Here is an 18605-nt window from a genome sequence, read left to right as displayed (position 1 = left end):
CATGGAGCATCCCAGTCCCTATTGTGTCAACTCCTGGGAACAAACACCCAGCTGGAGAGTCCTCAGTTTTCCCAATGAGATTATATGAATGTCTACAAGGGTATAAGCAGCTCTCAAGGTCTTGAAAAGCTGGTCTATTGATAGGTGGACTAAACCTTCCCTTGCAATACAGGTGTTGGTATGCCTGGGTGTAAGTCATATTTGTACACTGTATGATGTTGATCGTATTATCAAAAGCAGCATCAACCTCCTGGGCCTGCTATCCCATTGCTGCACTGAACGAGATTGTGCATAACGGGATCAGAGTGAGGGAAAGTTCTGGGATGTTACTCTTCTGGAATGGAAACTACCATGGGAACTTGACAGTATACAGACTGTATTTTTGCTCTTTTAATTCAGAAAGGTAAGAAACAACAGTGGCAGCATCAAATTTCTTTAATTTGCTGTATTTCATGACAGAGAAGGCCCAAACTCCTATTAGGTATCTACATAGTTCTGGAAGGCAGCATTTTCATATGGTAGTTTTTCCCTAGCAGAGCCCAGCTGCAAGCCTACATGCAGCGAGCAATCTGTGGAAGAAGGGAGTGCAGGAGCTTCTCCTGTCTCTGGCTCAAACTGCAGACACATTTCTTCAGTGGCAACACCATTTTAAGCAGCATTTAGCTCAGGCACTTATTTCCAACCCTGCTGTACCTACTAGGCCATCTGGTCCAAGTGTTACTGTAGCTTTGTGGTAAACCAGACAGGGAAAATGATCCAGGTTAAAATAAACATAGCAAGACTCCCCCAACCAAAGAACAGTGTCTCAGAAGAATGAACACAAGCTCTGTGGAAGGGTAGGAAGCAGGAAATCCCCTTTCTACAGTGTGGACTGGCAACCTACACTTTGCATAATTTCAGAAGAAAGTGGAAGAGACTGAATAAAAATGAGGCAGGAGCAACAGGGGAAAGTAGTGGCCCCAGAGACTGATATTTTTGTTCAGATTGTTCCTATAAATTTTTCTTCTTGTTTAGAGCAGGGATGGAAAAATTGCTTTGACAAAAGACTATCTCCAAACATCTCTTCCTAAGTTCAACCCAAATCTGTGCTCCACTCTTTTCTGATTTCATTCTGTAAGTAGAAAACTTCCCCAACAAGGGCTTACTTTAGACCATGTTGTGTTGTAAGTAAAATTAGCAAAAACTATGAGCTGAGATTTCAGTGTAGGTTTGTGTGGACTTCCAGGGATACTGCAGTGAAAGGATGTTCTTTTCCAAGTCTGGTCAGAATCAAATAGCCCCCAGGAAAATTACAAGCTTGGCAATTCCGGGTGCGCTTCCAGACTGAAAATATTCACTAGAGTGACTCTCCTAAGGTTTTCTTCAGTAAATTAGAAGGAAGGCTAGAAACAATTTCAGTCCAGTAATCCTCTAAAGGGGCCTGCAAAATCAAACCTTTGATTAGCGTCAAGATCTTCAAAATCAGAAGAAGCACTAACAGTAGCATGTCATGCTCCCCTCCTTGAGTAGTCACGCCTGGCAGCTTCTTGCAGAGCTCCTTGGCTTTAATTTACACATTACTCCATCTAGTGGCTTAAAGGTTCCAGCCTCCAAGAGTTTAAAACTCTGCCCTGGTACCAGCTGGAATTCAAATCTCTGCAGGAGTTTTGCCATCACCACTTTTGCCTCCATCTGTTAAGAAGAAAAGCAAATTCATTTTCAGTGACAGCAAATAGAGCTTGGACTGCAGCTGCTTAAAGTCAGTGTATTATGTTATACTTGCTTTGTCAATATAGAGATTTAAAAGTTAAATGCAGCCAGCTGAGTTTGGGCAGGAAATCTGGGACTTCATGGATTTGAAGACAACTGACAGGCACTAGGATCGGTCCTTGTGTTTGTGCATTAACCCCATTTGGGAAATCAGATTGTAAAACTAAAACACTGAAGACTGAGCACTGGTGCTTAGATCAACCCACAGAACAGACCCAAAGAGCTGGCCTCCTGCTGTCCTGAAATGCTCTCTGCTATGCTCATATACATCATTAAATTGTTCCTTCCATCCATGTAGGCTCCTCCTCACCTTCTCTGTGCCAGTTCTGGCTTGTGTCCTTCTGCCAGCTGACGTTTTCCCTGCCTTGATTCTGTCAGGGGTAGCCATGGGATAGTCCCCAAGACCCCCTGCACATCCCCTGTGTGTTTGACCTCGGCTGGCAAAGGGTTATTGACTGTGATTCCCATCGAGGGGTTTGGATTCAACAGGCTGACCCAGGACAGTTCAGAGGGAGTGCAGCCTGCTTGCTGCTCCTCCCTGCAGACACCTGCATGTGCACACCAGTGACGTGGGACCAGTTTGGGACATGGATGTGTGCTCATGTGACAGCATTTGAGAGATGTCCATCATGGGCATGGAGGGGATATTCCCTCTAGAGAGAAGGGGGTCAGTGCACCATTAGTGTGGCCTTTGGTCCCCCACCACCAGCCATGGCAGCACACCCTGAGTTGGCCCAGTGCTTGCTATGGAAGTGTTGTTCCAGGCCTCTGCTTACCTGCGCAAACACCTGCCCGATGCAGGATCGGGATCCCAGAGAGAATGGAAAATAGCAATAATATGGCCTGCAAAGAAAAACATTCAAAATTGTCACTCTGACAACTTGATTGTAAGGAAATAAGCAAATATTTCATCACAACAGCAAGGAAATGGTCTAAATATCACCTCGCCTATCTGACTTGTAAAAACAGTCTCCAAATTACTTCTTTTTTGCTTCAGAGCAGCAGTACAGCTCCACAGCATGTTTCCTTGACATCTCTGCTTACTGTATGGCTCAACTCACAGAGCTGTTTTGATGTATGCCAACCTTATTTCAAAGCTGAATGTTAAGCACACTCTAAGTGCTCTCCAGCCTGTCATGAGGATGTAACGATTCGCCCAATTATTGCTCCTTTGGGCAGCTCTGAACCATGTGAGGGAGGGGGTGTTTGGTTCAGGAGACCAGACTAACTCTAGGTTGAAGCAAAATTCCTGTCTCGTGAAGTAGCTGCTGATCTCTGTATCTAACTGTTTAGTCACTGATACCTCCTGTTGCACTCCTGACCACTGACTAGCCTTAGGCTGCCTCCCATGTGGTTGAACAGCATCTTCTGTGCCTCAGCCCCTTCTGCCCTCTCTAATATGGAGACACTTCAAGCATCCTGGGGCCAGGGCTGTCACATATTAAATGTCTGTATTGCACTAATGCAAATATTCAACCTGGTTTTCAACCTGGTTTTGGCCCAAAGCTTTGATCTCAATATAAACATTAAATAACAATAGTATTGGTCTTTTTTTGCAAGGTATCATGTGGTCTAAAGAATTTTTGAACAAAAACTGCACATTATTGCTCTCTATTTGCATTTGGATGATTTAGTCTTACTCATACTGGAATGGAAAAATAGTTTTAGTCAATTTTTTCCCCCTTGAAATATCTTCCTGTAATGGATCCTTATTAAATATTTAACAACCTGGGAGTAAAAAGAAACTCACTTAGGTGCATCTTTGCTGAATCGGTCTGGATTGAAAGTATATGGATCCTTGAAAAACTTTTCCATCCTTCCCATTATATAAGTGCTGAACTGTCAAGAAAGAGTTTACTTGTTTTAGTCAAGAGCAGCACACTGAAAATGCTTCTTTGCTGTCAGAGGTACAAAACTATAATTGCCTTCCACTCCCCAGTCCCAAATGAGAGACCCAATTCATACCCCAGTTTTGGTCAAGATTTTAGAGAGGCCAGTAGAAATACACCCCGGGAAGATTCTGGCCCTCTGATCCACAGATCCATTACATTTGGATGAACTGCAGCAGCTAACAGCTGCTGATGGTGGATGGGACTCACAACGAGTGTGGTGTCAGCAGGAATTCTGATGCCGTTGATGATGTGCTCCTTCTCCAGCCTGCGCACGGTCCCTGCGACGGGCGGGTACAGCCGCAGCGACTCCTTCAGAACCTGTGTCAGCAAAAAGCACAAAAGGTCACTTCGTTGATACAGTATAGGAAGCAGAAATGGAATTAATTACCTCCCTATGGCCTTTCACTTTGCATAAGTGAGAGATTTTGACTTTTGAAACAGATGCTGGCATATCTGCCCTGGGCTCCTGTGGGCAAAATGTATGGCTAAGTCAGCTCCTTCAGGCCCAGTTCTTTCTTACAATTGGTAAAATACAGGGAAAAAGACACAAAACCCACAGGAGATCCCATGCATTAAACAAATCTAAAATCTCAAGTCAGGTCAACAACTAAGCGAAAAAGTAGTAGGAAGCAAATTCAAATGGAATATCTAAGAGTGAAGTCTCCTGGCCTTGATGAGCTGTTCTGGGCACTGACTGCCGTGAGAATGGGTGGTTGCTCCCACCTCCTTCCCACTCTCAGCACTGTGCTCCTGCTCCTGCCTTTGTCCTGCTTCTGCTGCTTGGGGAGCTGAGCCAGGTCAGAGCACCAAAAGGACAAAAAACAACCTGGCAAAGGAAAATGAATAGGGAATGTTGAGAACAAGGGAACAAGACCATTTCTTTTGGTGGCAGTGAGCTGTAAGAATGGCTTATTTCATCAAAGTGAAACCTAATTAACGGTGCACATGAGCATCACACCAAAAACGCAATTAACGCTGTGCATGCACGAGTGGACTAATGAAAAAGAAATGTGGACAAAAGGATTCAGAATTGCCTGAGCAACAGGAGAGGAGTCCCATAGTCTCTGATACTCCAGTGATGGACTGGCTCTGACCAAGGGTGACTGATTTTGGTTGTACAGATCCAAGCTTGTGCTGTTAAATAAATGGTCTGCTTTGAGAGGCCCTCATGTGATGTGTCTTAAAACTGAAAGGATTAGATACCTTATCCTAATTGGAGTGGTATAATTGTGATGCTGTTTGGAGAAGCCTAAGGAAACCTGCTGATTTCTGTAATCACACAGTTCCCTTTTCCTTCTGAGAAATACACCTATAAAATCTATCTGCTGTCAAAGCACAGTGATTTGTGGGATGAGATATGGCAAATGATAAAACTATTGCTCACCTTAGCAGGGCAGTTTAAGAGAAAAATGATCATGGCAGACTACTAAAATCACAGGGCAAGTTAAGCAGAATAGCTGCCAGGACTGTGAATCAGCCTCTCCTGAGGGGTACTGGTATCTCCCACCTTGTAAAAAACACTGGCAAGTAGCCAAACCCTGGCTTTGCAGTTCATTACCAACCAGCATTTCAATACACAAGACCCCTTTTAGGACCAAACTCTCTCCCCCTCTTCAGAGTGACTGAAGAGGTTTCAAGACTGAACAATGAAAAACTGTCACTACAAAAACTAGCCATTATTTCTGGCTGTCCTCAAATCCCATTGAGTTTATGGCACTTGGTGAGATCATAGCTGGAAATGCTTTAACAATAATCAAACAAAAATAGAGCTGTGAGTTAGGGAAGTGTGTGGGATTCACACACAGGTTGGGCTCAAAGTTGCAAATCCTTCTAAAAATTACAGCTATGGTTTCAGCTTAAACAGATAGGGATTATGCAACTCCACTGTAGCTCCCAGTTTGGTAATAACTAAGGAAAGCATTGAAGGAATTGTGTGGGATGTTGCAAAGAAATTTGAGGAGCATCCTTCCCAACAAGGCTAGGCTGCTGCAAATGTCTCATCGTACCTGCTTGCTGACTCTCTGGGGACAAACATTATCAGGATAAAATATCTGTATTGTTTTCAAAGTTTTAAAAGTGTGGGGCTCCTTCATGACATGCCAGAGGTGCTACCAAACAGCTCTGACTGGTATCTTACCTCACTCCTACAGTACCTGTGATAAGTAGGTGAGTTTGCCAAGATCCTCATAGTCAATGTCTCTCTTGGCACCAAGAACATCATCCACTTCAGCCTGAACCCTGCAGTTCAATTAAAGAATATTAGCTGCAGACATCCATATCTTGCTAGGCAAGTGGACAAATTACATTTTTTACTTTCCAGACAGTGAGTTGGACTTGGACACTTATCCTCAGGCAAAATTCCCAAGCAGGCATCCTGAACTTGTACTTCTTATCAGGATGAAGCAATGTGCACACAGGGCAGCTGAACCAGGTGGGATTCAGGACCAGTATGTATAAAGGCTTTGAAAAAAAACACCTAGATGAAACTGAAATAATCCATCTTATGCTTTTTGTTTTTTACATTTTAGATACATTGGGACTATGAAACTGTTTATTTTGGAACGGAGGCTAGAATTTATTGGGAATTGATCCTATCTTTTTAATAATCCCTATAATTAAGTTCATCTTGAAAGTAACAGCAAGCTGGGTTTTCAAATCGGAGCGCACATACCTTTCCAGTATTTCAGGATGCTGGCCCAGTGCCATTACTGTAAATGACATCTGATTGGCAGTGGTTTCATGACCTAATGACACCAAAAATCAGTTTAAAGGTTAGCATGAAATAATAACATGACACAAAGATGGTCTACTAGCTGATTGTGAACAGGAAACTTTAAACGTTGGACCCCAAATGTTTTATTTCAAGTATGCTACAATTAAAGGAAATACTAAAAGGGATGTAAAGTCTATGTAAGGAGCTTTCAAGAATGACAAGAACAGGACAGAGCTGGTAAAGATATGACCCATCTTGCTCAACTCAAAGCTGCACTGGCGGCATGCAGCACCTACTGGTTATGAGCTCCCTAACAGGAGGACCAGTGAGGTCCAGTATTTGCCTTGTTATGTCATGGGACACACAATTCTTCCAAAAAGCATGGATTTACTCGTTTTGAGGGAAAATAGAGCTTCCAACCATCTTTCTTCGAAATGTCTGCTTTATGTGTTAGGATGACCCTGCTTGACCAGGGAAGTTGGACTAGAAGAGCCTTCAAACGTTACTCATTCTGAGACTCCGTGATGTCGGTAGTTTCCCTTTTTTCCTGGATAGGTACATGTATTATTTTAAAGCATTACAGAAAACAGACTCCTGCAAAAATGTATTTGTTTCAATAATGTCTTTCTTGCAAAAGAACAGCATTTTGACTTCACCTTCTTAGGAATCTAAATCCTATTGACCTGCAAGATGATGTTTATCTCACGTATTAAATTGGCCCATGTTTTTTCTGATAGGCTTGACAGTGCCTTCTCCTACCAAGCATTGACTACCACTCTTCAAGCAAGAATGGCATTTAATCATGTGGGTGAGGTGACATGAAGATATGTGGAATATGTTAAAGGTGCTTTCAGTGGGGTTTGGTAGGATCTGGGAGGAAGGACCAGAACCCTGTAAGGAATAGCCTTGCAGCTCAGTGGGCAGTGGGAAGCCAGAGGCTGGGAACCAGAGTGGGAAGCCTGGCATTATTTGCTGTGTCAATATGATTGAAAGAGGATAACCTATGATTTGCCTTTGAGAAAACTGAAAGTTGTCTTCAGACCTTGCCCAGCTGGTCCTATGCCAGTGTAAATACTACTGTGTTCCAATCAAGAGGCTCCTGGATACAGCAGCATTACATGGAGTGATGATGTTAATGATGATGTTAATCATGATTAACAAGGGTGTTAATCATGACCCAAGAATGAGTACAGCTTCCCACATGACATATCCAAGCATAAAAATAGCTACCAACCTGCAACAAAGAAAGTGATAAAGTTATCCAGAATGTTTTCATCATCTCTAGTTTCCTCCAGAGCTGTCAAAATAGAAAAGCAAATGGGATTAGAAAATGCCCCCATGCCCCAGTTGGACCAGCCAGAATGCTCTGCCCTGTTTGGCACATATTGGGTGAGGTGGCATCAAGAGGAGATGCTCACTGGGTGTTTCAGTGGTGATTTGTGACCAATATTTGATCCAACACAATGAAACAGGGGATTTTCAAAGCAACTCTACTATTTTCAGTGTGAAAAAGCCTTTAAAGGAGGATCAAAGTTCAGATGTCCAAAATAATCCTCCCCAAATCCCATGGCAAAACATACTACAGAGAAAATTCACTCAAACAGCAACACGTCCCTTACCATCTCCTTTCAGTATCTGTGTAAGAATATCCAACGTGGCTTCTTTCCCACTCTGGAGAGCTTCTCTCCTCTGGTCAATGCACTCCTTCCCCACACGCCGCAGCAGCCTCACACTCTCCCTGACCTCCTTTATCAACTTCTGTTTCCCTGGCATGTACTGAATACAGAATTTCTTGAGTCATTTTATTCCTTTTGCTGGTAAGAAATAATTTCAATGTTATTTTACAAGGCAGCACCTTGTTTTCTGCTAAATGACACTTGTCACAATGACATCTGCTCTCCACGGAACAAAGTGAACGCCCCCAGGATGAAGGGTTTGGGCTGAAATGAGAAATATTTCAGTCTGTGCATGCTGATGTCCTGTCTTATCCAAGCTGATGTTTTGGGCACCATGAGCAAAATGCCTCACCTCTCCATGGAAAGAGACGGCAGCATGCAATACAGAATCTCAGCCCTGGTCCCAAAAAGGAAAACAGGAGCTCTAAAAGCCTGAACTACAACTTTCATGAGACACTAGGATGATTTTTAACTTAAATATTTCATATTACATCCATAATTTCTTAGTAGATAAATTTGGGTTGAAAGTATCATTTTTTTATGGCAAGAATGTTCAAATTTCTTCCACTTTGAGTGAGGGTTGCCATCCTGCTTGGACACAGGGCAAAAAATCTCAATTTTTAATGGGTCTGAAAGTGTAAAACCATATGAAAAGGAGACACATGCATGGGGGAAGAGAAGACAGAAAGGAAGCATTAAATATTAATGTTAATTCTGCAAGTGTTTTAAAGCATTAATGAATTTCATCTTGATGCACATTGGAGGGAAAGATCTACAGATGACTGTTTCCCCATCAAATATGGACCTTGGACGGCTCCCTCCCACTAACTCAGGAAGGAGCAGAGGCTCCAGCTGGATGTGAGAAGAGAGGACAGAAGTGAGGAGTGTACAGACCTTTATGAGGGGGATCCGTGACTTGGTCAGTCCCTCCAAAACCATGGTCACAGCATGTGGTAAAGGCATCTGGTCATCACTCAGTGCATTTAATTCCAAGCCAAAGGCTACCTAAGGAGCAGGAGAGAAAAAGGCAACTTGCTGCACCCTCCTGGCTCCCTGGGGCTGGGGTGAAAGAGCAGAATAACCTCATACCATCACCTTTTTCCCTAAAAATATCTCAGGCTAGATCCTGCTCTGCAGGAGACCATCAGGGGAGGGCAATACCTACATTATGCTTCCTCCTTATTTGGGGGGATTAATAATTTACTATTACTCTCTATTCATCTCGAACTGTTTTGCATAGATAAGGGAAAAGCCAGTGTAAGGCAGACTTCATGCTGACATATAATGGCAATAACATAACCCATGAATGAGCACTGGTGTGCCCCTTTTGGCATGGAGGGGTGGGAGGTGTGAGGATGAAAGGGCTTTTGCAAAGGGTCCCCATCCTGCAGGCCACACTGAGACTGTGCACACCCTTCCCTATCTGCCCCTTCCCATGGCTCAGCCCAATTGGAAGTGGCACAGTTAGTCCTTCAGCTCTTCTGGTACTGGTGGGGAAAGGTCTTTTTCCCTGGCTCCAGCTCCCTGGCTCCAGCTCCAGCTCCCATCCTGCTGCCAGCACACATTACTTCCATTCCTTCCTGCCATTGCAGAGGAAACAAGAAAGTGACAGCTGGTACCTTTGCAATGATATCCATAGTCACCCGGCACATCATCGACAGCATGCTAAACTCTTTTTTCCCATCTGCCATTTCCTCTAGCTTCTCCATCAGCTCCTCTGCTTTTTCATTAAAAGTTTCCATCAGACCAATCAGGTAGCTGAACAATCAATAAAGATGAGTAGTGGGGGTTCTGGAGAGGACATCTTTGCTCAGCCAAAATAACTTTATTTTCCACAGAAAACTGTAATTTTTTTTTTTTATTGATAATCAACTTACCTTAATACTTTAAAAAGTAAACAGATAAAATGAGCTACATTCTTCTTACAGCAGCCCTGCTCTGCCCTGCCATAAAACTAATGTCTGTCACAGCAAAGGGCTGTGGCTTGTGCACACAGAAGCAAAGCATGTGGACTTTGTCTTTGGACCCTACATGCAGTGCATCGAGGCACACAGGGAAACCAGACCAACCCTCTGCCTTACCTTTTCTAACAGGATAAGACAGCCATAACCACACTCCTGCATATATAACCTTGGGACCTTTCTGCCATTGCTGAGCTCATAGGGGTGTCACTGCTCCATGGGAAGTCTGGTCAAATTATACTTGGCATGGAAATGGTGTCCTTAACGTAAGTAAAATGTAATTTTGGCACTAACTGTCTTTTTTTTCCCCTCTAAATATCAAATAATGACAGGGAGAATCATGAAAATACAGCAGAAATAACAGCTAGCTCATCCCAGAAATATCTGCCTTACGTTCGGCTGAAAGCTGGATCCATTATCCTCCTCTGCTTGTGCCAATGCTCATGGTTGCAAACAGTTACCAAGCCATTCCCCAGAAACCTAGCATGTAGGAAAACAAGGAAAGGAACAGTTTTTAGCAAGGGAGCCAGCTGAACCCCATGTAGTCACAAAGATAAGTCTTCCACATCGACTTTCTTCTATTTTGCCCATGTATAAGGAGCACTGTGATACTTCGAGTATTGCAATCATTGCATGACTCTGGACAACAACTGAGCCACAAATATGTTTTGCTAGGTAGGTGTGGACTGCTGAGTCCAATAGGATGCTGGTTCGTTACAGTTGTTATACAAAGAATTAATATAATAACTGGATTATCATATTTTTAAAAGCTTCAGCCTAACAAAGAAATCCCCTTTTTTGTGATTGAATTTAGGAGCTGCAAACTCCCATCCATCAAGGACTAACTCAGTGCTCTAGAATCTAAGTAAGAAGTTTGATGATGGTCTTGAGCAGACTATTCTGAGACTAACTGAACATCTCCAGGCAGGAAAAAAATGTATACGATCAAGGTAAAACAAAATCCAACATATCCTCCTCCCTGACTGGGAAAACATTTGACTTGACACAAAAATTATTAGGTACATGCTGCTTACGTAGGTCTGAGTCAAAATAAGTGTTCACCTGTGGTGTTATTAGTCTTGCACTTAATTTACAGATCACAATGGCTTCAAGTGGGTTTTGCCTACCTCTCACCAAACAGGCTGAAGATACGATCGTACACCAGCGGATCCTTTGGGTACTGTGGTGACATCAAGAACTCCTAAAATCGAAACTCAGGTCAGTGAATATTGAGTGCAATCTGTTTCCCAGACAAAACATAAAATTTCACTCACACATTTACTGTGTTCCTTCTGTAGCAATAGTCTGAGGAGTAGATGAATTATTTGGTGTGCCCTGATTCCCCAGTTCCCATGCTACTAGCTTGTTTTGCATGCCTCTAGCACTTTTTTGCCCAATGACCTGAAATCTCACTCTCTGGTAATTGCAAAGATTTAGAGAAAGAAATTCAGTCTCTTGTGCCTCGTTCATTTGAGATATTAAGCTCTTGCAGAGGGACTACTTTTCAGAAATGGCGAGTGTTTGCTATATGTGCTGTTTAAATAAATGTGACAAAATAAATTAACCGATCAAGGAAGAAAATAAATCAGGACAGCCCAGAGAGTAGAACACCTCATCCTCCTAACCCTGCCAGAGCCAAGCACAGACTGGCTGCTTCGTGCTGCCCTGAACATCAGGCACTAGCTCTCTCCTTATGGAGGGAGGGGCTGATGCCCACTGCTGATGTGACTTTATTTTTTTAGTACCTTCACTCCTTCAGGACTCAAAACCATTACTGTGACTCTGTGAAAGGCATTAAATCGTACAATAGGTCCGTATTTCTCTGCCCTGTAAGAAGAGAAGATTAAAAAAAAGAGAATTATGGTACAAACAACCAACATGTAACAGCTGCAACCTAATAACCTCAAAGGACCAGAGCACACTGCAGTGGGAACTACTGCAGTCTAAAGACATTAGCAGAATTGCAGAATCATCAAGGTTGGAAGAGACCTTCAAGACCATCTAGTCCAACAGCCAATGCAGCACCACCACAATCACCCCTAAACCACATCCCCAAGTGCCACATCCAGATGCCTCTTGAACACTTCCAGAGACAGTTACTCCACCACCTTCCTGAGCAACTTATTCCAATGCTTAACTACTCTTGTAGCACAAAATTTTTTTCTAATATCTATCTGACCTGAAAGATCAATGGCTCCTCTACTGATCTTCTGAATGATGCCAGTTGCATAATTCAGGGTCTCCATGCCTTGATTTCCCCACTTGTTCTACAGGGCTACCCCATTCAGTGTTATTGATGTGTCTCAACTTACCACTGCAGGAAGAGATCATGAACAAACTCCTGTTTCTTCATCATTCTCCATAAGATTGGGAGGTGTCCAAATAAAAAGCTGCAGAATATGAAGATTGAGAGGGTCACGAGGATGCCAACATTGGGTTTTATATGAATTGCAATACTTGTTGCTCAGTGAGTGTTCTTCAGGTTTCACTTGTAAGGAAAAATGAAAATAACTCCAAGCTATGCCAATGCCCAGCCCTCATCACATTGGTAAGCTGGGGACCAAGGTCAGGCTGGTGCATGCACACAGCCAGGAACACCAGTGCAGAGACAAAGGATGAGGTCTTTTTTGCTGCTGTTTTATAGGAGAAGTTTGGATCTGGGTGGGAGCCCCCATGAATTGCTTTGCCCTTTGTCTAGATGACCAAATTTCGACTGCAACTATTATGTTTCTGTACATAAAACAGATATTTGCATTAAATATTCTTTAATATGTGCTCAGCTCTAAGGGTAACTTCAGTTCTGGCAGTGGAGTTCTGTTAAGCAAAATTAGGAACCTTCTGCATAAAGCTATGTTACTTCAAATGCTGGGAAAAAAGAGGACCTAGAAATATAATCACTGGTTAATGTGGAAACTGAAGACATTCATGAAAAAGGTTAACTCTTCAAACACAATAGCTGAATTAAAAAGTTAGAGATCAACTCCTTCCTCGAGCTGAGAGCGGTGAATTCCCACAGGCTTTGTGTAAAGCTGAAGGAAGATTCGGCCAAGCTCCTCTCTAAATGAAGCAAGCTGCACTCAAGATCTGTTTTCCATTTGAGAGACAGAGAGCCACGCCATCATCCTTTTCAGTATAAATAAGCTGGAGGGGACATACAAGCTCTTATTTTATTACTGTTGGAACTGGGAGGCATGCAAAATAATAAGGACTCAACAAAGATACCCAACATCTACAGAAACTTTTAATCCTCCACTTGTTTGACTCCTCCATTGTAACTGGACTCTGAAAAGATGTGAAAGCCCCAAATACAATGCAAGTCCTTTGTTAGCTAAAGCTCTGGAAACTGCTCTACCTGCAGAGCAGGAAGCAAGGTCCCACTCATGGGTCCTCTTGTGTGACACATAAATCCGCAGAGATATTTTTCATCCCCTCTCCCATCACCCAGTTAAGTCGGGTGTTACAACAGGCCTAAAACATTTATCCACTACTAAGAAGACCCAGTAACTTACTGCATGTCATGAAAAAAACTAAGTGTGGGTTTGTTTTGGGATATATAACTACCTGACACTATCAACTGAAAACATGTATTTACAAAGAAATCCCTTTTTCCCACTTCTTGTTATTCAGCCTTTAATATCAAGTCAACCTTTGAAGAGGCAACCTCCTCTCTACAGGTGAGCCATTCATGCAGAAAAAAATAAAATAAAGTCACTATGACCACTAGGACTCACTTTTCCGGTCTGTCCTGCACAATTTTCCTTGAGAGATGCGCTGTGCTAGTTCTGATAAAATAAATGGGCCCAGGGAATCAAGGGTATTAATGTAATCTTGTCATCAGGCAGCCATAAGACTTTAGACAAGACTTTGATAAGATCCTGTTGTACTTCATCCTAAAATAAGGCTTTCTTAAGCTTTTATCAAAGGGAAAGAGACAAGGGCAAAGGGAAAATCGTGCTTCTGGGACAGAATAAAGCCTTGAAAGGATGCAGGCTGTGGACTGGCTGGCTGGGAAGCACATCTGGTGGGCAGCAAGCTGGACACAAGCCAGCCTTTGCTTCTGGTGCTGCTCTTCTCCAGTTTTCCAGATACAGTATCAGGTGAGAAGTGTTTAGATTTGAATTACTCCCATTTCAAAACAATCTGGGTTGGCAAGGACCTCTGGAGGCCACCAGCCCAGTCCCTTGCTCCACCCCAGTCAGCATCAGAGCTCAGGGCTGCACCCAGCCATATGCACCAGCTTTTGAGCACCCTCATGATGAAGGTGTTTCACCTTACACCTCAATGGCCTTAAGACAATTCGTGCCATTGCCCTGAAAACAGCCATTGGATTCCCTCTGCCCTTCAGCAGCTGCTTCTCTGCCGAAAGCCAGCCCAGCTCTAAGCCTCCTGGGCACCCCAGCTGCCTCCACTGGACTCCCCTCAATTTGTCAATGTCTTTCTTTTACTGGGGAGACCACCACCATCAACACACACAGCATCTGGCTTTACCTTTTATTATTTTTTTAATAAACAACTTTTCAGAGCTGGAGGTAATTTTCTTACCTTGGACATTTAGGAGTGGAAGTGTTTGTGCAACAGGTACTGAAGTGGGAGTTTTGGATTGTACCTGGCAATTTGTACTTTTGAAAAGCCATCAAGTGCTGTGGGCTCACGTGACATACAAGCCTCCACTTAGACAAACCAGTACTAGAAACCCTTCTGAGAAGGATCCTATGCTGATGACTAATATCAAGCCTCAAACCCTGAAGAAGGGACAGAAAAGCGGCCACAGGGTTCCTCAAGCTGCCATTACTCTGTGGTGTTACTCCACACCTCAAAATGAATTTATGGACAAGCAGGTTTAGGTATGACAAGGTCCAGCCTCTCTCTGATCTTAGTACCTGACCCTGATTACACCAGTAGGCTGAAGCTTGGAGCTGGGCAGCCAAGCTTGGTGTCCCTGCAGGCTGTTTGTGTAAGACAGTGCTGGTGCAGTGTCTCTTCCTGTCGTATGTTACAGAGGGCATGTGCACCCACGGGTGAGGTTGAACGGGAAGCTCACACACTCCTGCAAGAGCCATGTCTCCTTCTGACACTGCTGCCAATGCCTTGCTGGCACCCTTCTCACCATCCTTTATCACTTATGACATTTTTATTTATTTATGGCAGAAACCAAACACCTGGCTCATGAGGGAGAGCACGGAAGGTGCCTGGTGGAGTTAGTGTCAATGTGCCTGCTGGAGCAGTGTAGCAGAGCTGGCTGTGCTGGTCCAGCGCAGGGAGCCCCTCCCGCACTGCACAGCCGGTGCTGCCATCAGGTCCCTCCGTGGTGTCCTAAGCGAACGCACAGCTCGGGTGGGCGGCTCTAAACCGCTCCTTCGTGCCGCTGTGGCCACCCAGGAGATGCAGGTCAGGGCATCCAGCCCCGGCCGGCCAGGCGGGATCCCCGGCGATGCCGGGCGGTGCCAGCCCTTCCCGGGGAGCGGGCACACAGGAGCGCTGTGCCCAGCCTGCTCATCCCTCGCCTACACCCGCCAGGCCCGGCCCGGCCCAGGGACACTGGCTGGAGGGTTTATTTCCTGCTCTGACGTTTCCTCACGGCTCCAGCCCAGCGGCCGGGTCTGGAGCCGGCGGCTGGGAGCGCCCAGCAGAGACACCCGCCCGGGCCGCCATCTCCTCGCCCCGCCCCGCCGGCCTCTTACCTCTCCCGCGGGGCGCCGGGGATGTGGTCGTACTTGGCATGGATGTGCTTCACGTAGCAGCAGTACAGGACAAAGGCCAGGAGGCAGAGGGCCAGCAGGAGCCCCCCGGCCGCCCATAGCGCCTCCATCCCCGCCGGCGGCCAGCGCTGCCCCCCCTGTCCCGGGCGAAGGGCGGTCGGGGCGGGCCGGGAGAGTTCCCGGCTGCGGGCGGGGACGGCGCTGCTTAAAGAGCCCGGCGGCGGCGGTGTGAGCTGAGAGCCCCGGGGTGGGTTCAGATACACCCACAGCGTGTGCCTGTGGATGTGTATACGTGTATGTATACGGTCCAGAGGAGACCACGAAGATGATCAGAGGGCTGGAGCAGCTCTCCTGTGAAGACAGGCTGAGAGAGCCTTGGCTGTTCATCCTGGAGAAGAGAAAGCTCCGGGAAGACCTTATAGCAAGGGCTACAGGAAGGACTGGAGAGGAACTTTTTACCAAGACACGTAGTGATACGACAAGTGGAAGCGGCTTTGAATTTAAAGAGCGTAGATCTAGATTAGATATTAGGAAGAAATTCTTTACTGTGGAGGTGGTGAGGCACTGGAATAGGTTGCCCAGAGAAGCTGTGGATGCCCCATCCCTGGAGTGTTGTTTGACACTTGGAGCAAGCTGGTCTAGAGGACGTTGTCCCCACCCATCATGGGGAGTGGAACTATATGATCTTTAAAGTCCCCTCCATCCCAAACCATTCTATGATTCTATGATATATATGTGCGTGTGTCTGTGTATGCGTATGTATGGATGCATGCTTTCCTGGTTGGAGATGGTGCTTTGAACAAGTGAGTGAGGAGGTCAGGAAAGATGCTGCACCTTCCTATGCTTGTTTATAAAAATGTTTTAAATAAGGCTCCTCTCTGAAGGCTCCTAGACAAACTAAGTGCCACAGGACAAGGAAGGCGGAGGCTCTTTGTTGACTTTTAGCTCTTTAAATTAGAAGATGCAAAGGGAATATACTGTTGATGCCTGGCGGAATCAATAGATGAAGGTTTTCAGAGCAGTCTGCTTTGCTCACTGTGTTATACAATGTGCTCATTCATCATCCAGACACAGGAACGAGAGATGATATTGTTTTATTCAAAACAGGTAATCTAAAGCTGACTGACACAAATTGCATAAGGATTTCAGGACACAGAGGACCAAGCCATAAAATGGTGGAAATTAATTTCTGGTAAAAATAAAAGTAATGCATGGAGAAAGATAAACTGTTGTCCTGGTTAGAACGGCTGGGACCAATTCATCCCTGGATGGGTGTAACCCAAAACTGTGTATTCTATAGCCTCCATGCCATTTCCCAAAAACTGCTGTCAGTAGAGGCCTGCAAGGTGGGAAGATGTTCCTGTACCCTTTTATGGAATTCCCCGCTCTGATACCCTTATATGGAAGAGGGACTGAGCATCCGCATGCCCTTTTATGGAATTCCCTACTCTGAGGGAGGGACTGAGCACTCCCGCCTGAACTGGAGAGTATATAACTGGGAGTTTCAGAGCCTTGCGACCTCTCGTGGGATCCAGAGGAATACTGCAGACCACCGCGTTCAACCAGACTGAGACCACCACCCTCAACTGGACTGCAATCACCACTTCTGACCAGACTGCAGCAGCTCTCCCACCAGCAGGTTTATCCCCTCTCCCTTTGCTTTGGACTCGGGGGTGGGCCAAGGTACACCACTCTTGTTCATACCCTAGGGTGCTGGGTTGTACATTTGGGTTTTGTGGGTTAAAACCAATTGTCTGTCTGTATAATTGTACTTATTGCATTATTTTAATAAATTGTTATTCTGACTTATAAATCTCTCTTTTGAATTGAGTTCATTTTCCCTTGCTGGTTAACTTTTAAACCAGCACAACTGTGCATATTGATATACCTCCAAGCCATTTATATATATTTAGTGGTGGCACTTATTCAGGAATTTCAACTTAATGCTCAGTACAGACCAAAGAATCAAGCAGGGTATTGACAGTGATTAGAAATGGGTGAGTGAGCAAAACAAGATGCTCGAATGTATTGATATATGAAGGGCTCAATAAATCTGGAGCACACCCCCTGTGTGTGAATATCCCATGAACTCCCCTACCAGCTCAGCAGAGCTGTAGAGACAGAACAGGTTAGGCCTCCAAACTGGAAAAAGTATGAGCGAGGGAGGTTATGACAGGGTTCAGGAAAACCATCAGTGATTTAGAGATAAATAAGGACAAACTAAGTCATTACTTTGCATAATTCAAGAACACAGAGGCACCCACTGAAATGATCCAGCAGCAGGTGTAAAAGAGGAATACATTTTTCACAACAAATTGTTAAATGAAGGAACTCATGGCAACAAGCTGTTGTGGGGGCTAAGTGAATAAGTTTGCTCACAGGGAGGCAGGGAAAGTGATGAGGGATGGATACAGGAGCCATCACTGACCTCAGCAGGACCTCTACCCTCTGGGGATTTCTGGAAGGAACAGCAAGACCCCAAATGGTTCAAGAAGACCAAGAAGGTACATAAACCACCCACTGCATCCTGCTGTTTTCCCATCCTGCCCTCAGTCCAGCAGCCTTTCTATCACTGCAACAATCTCCACAGTATCCTATAAACTTTCTACTTCTTCCTTCCTCCCCAAAGACCTGCCAGGTCTCTCCCCCAATGCTGCTGCATGTTGTGTCCACTCCATCCCTTTCAAAGTTGCTCATCTTACATGCAAGGTGGCAAAGACTCCTTTCCACCATTCCCATGGCTCTGAGTGCACCACAGGAAGCAAAGCAGGATCCCTACTGCCCTGCTATACCCCAGGATAAACAGGCACAGGCCCTGCATATCAGATTTTCACAGGACAACCCCACAACACACTCCTTCCCTGCACAAGCTTTGCTCAACCTTCTGGAGACCAGATAAGAAGATACCTGGAATT

General features: G+C 44.8%; 1 protein-coding gene across 2 annotated transcripts; it reads right to left on the bottom strand.

The window, feature by feature from the left end:
* Window positions 1-417: 417 nt before the first annotated feature.
* LOC113963127 (cholesterol 24-hydroxylase) lies at window positions 418-15844 on the bottom strand. Of its 2 annotated transcripts, none has more exons than XM_027673947.1 (15): window positions 15673-15844; window positions 12304-12381; window positions 11737-11818; window positions 11119-11192; window positions 10385-10471; window positions 9650-9788; window positions 8925-9035; window positions 7974-8130; window positions 7589-7651; window positions 6313-6385; window positions 5795-5879; window positions 3849-3959; window positions 3500-3588; window positions 2526-2592; window positions 418-1671 (listed from the first exon to the last, which is right to left on the bottom strand). In XM_027673947.1, exons 1-15 carry the CDS (start codon window positions 15798-15800, stop codon window positions 1510-1512), a joined length of 1506 nt encoding a protein of 501 aa, XP_027529748.1. In that variant the 5' UTR covers window positions 15801-15844; the 3' UTR covers window positions 418-1509. The 2 variants fall into 2 exon arrangements, with proteins under 2 accessions (XP_027529748.1, XP_027529749.1); XM_027673948.1 differs by having other exon boundaries at window positions 11767-11818.
* Window positions 15845-18605: the final 2761 nt, after the last annotated feature.

Source organism: Neopelma chrysocephalum, unplaced genomic scaffold, assembly GCF_003984885.1.
Source record: "Neopelma chrysocephalum unplaced genomic scaffold, ASM398488v2 Primary Assembly neopelma1_24, whole genome shotgun sequence".
Taxonomy (NCBI): Eukaryota; Metazoa; Chordata; class Aves; order Passeriformes; family Pipridae; genus Neopelma; species Neopelma chrysocephalum.
The sequence above is the reverse complement of the archived record's forward strand: the minus strand, read 5'-3'. Positions and strand labels throughout refer to the sequence as shown.

What these genes read in the sequence shown, in the direction of transcription:
- LOC113963127 (XM_027673947.1), bottom strand. Translation starts at nt 15,800, where the DNA reads ATGGAGGCGCTATGGGCGGCCGGGGGGCTCCTGCTGGCCCTCTGCCTC. An exon ending in CATGATCTCTTCCTGCAGTG is followed by an intron (nt 11,819 to 12,303) that starts GTAAGTTGAGAC and finishes CTCTTCTTACAG; the next exon opens with GGCAGAGAAATACGGACCTA. An exon ending in ACAGATACTGAAAGGAGATG is followed by an intron (nt 7,652 to 7,973) that starts GTAAGGGACGTG and finishes CTATTTTGACAG; the next exon opens with CTCTGGAGGAAACTAGAGAT.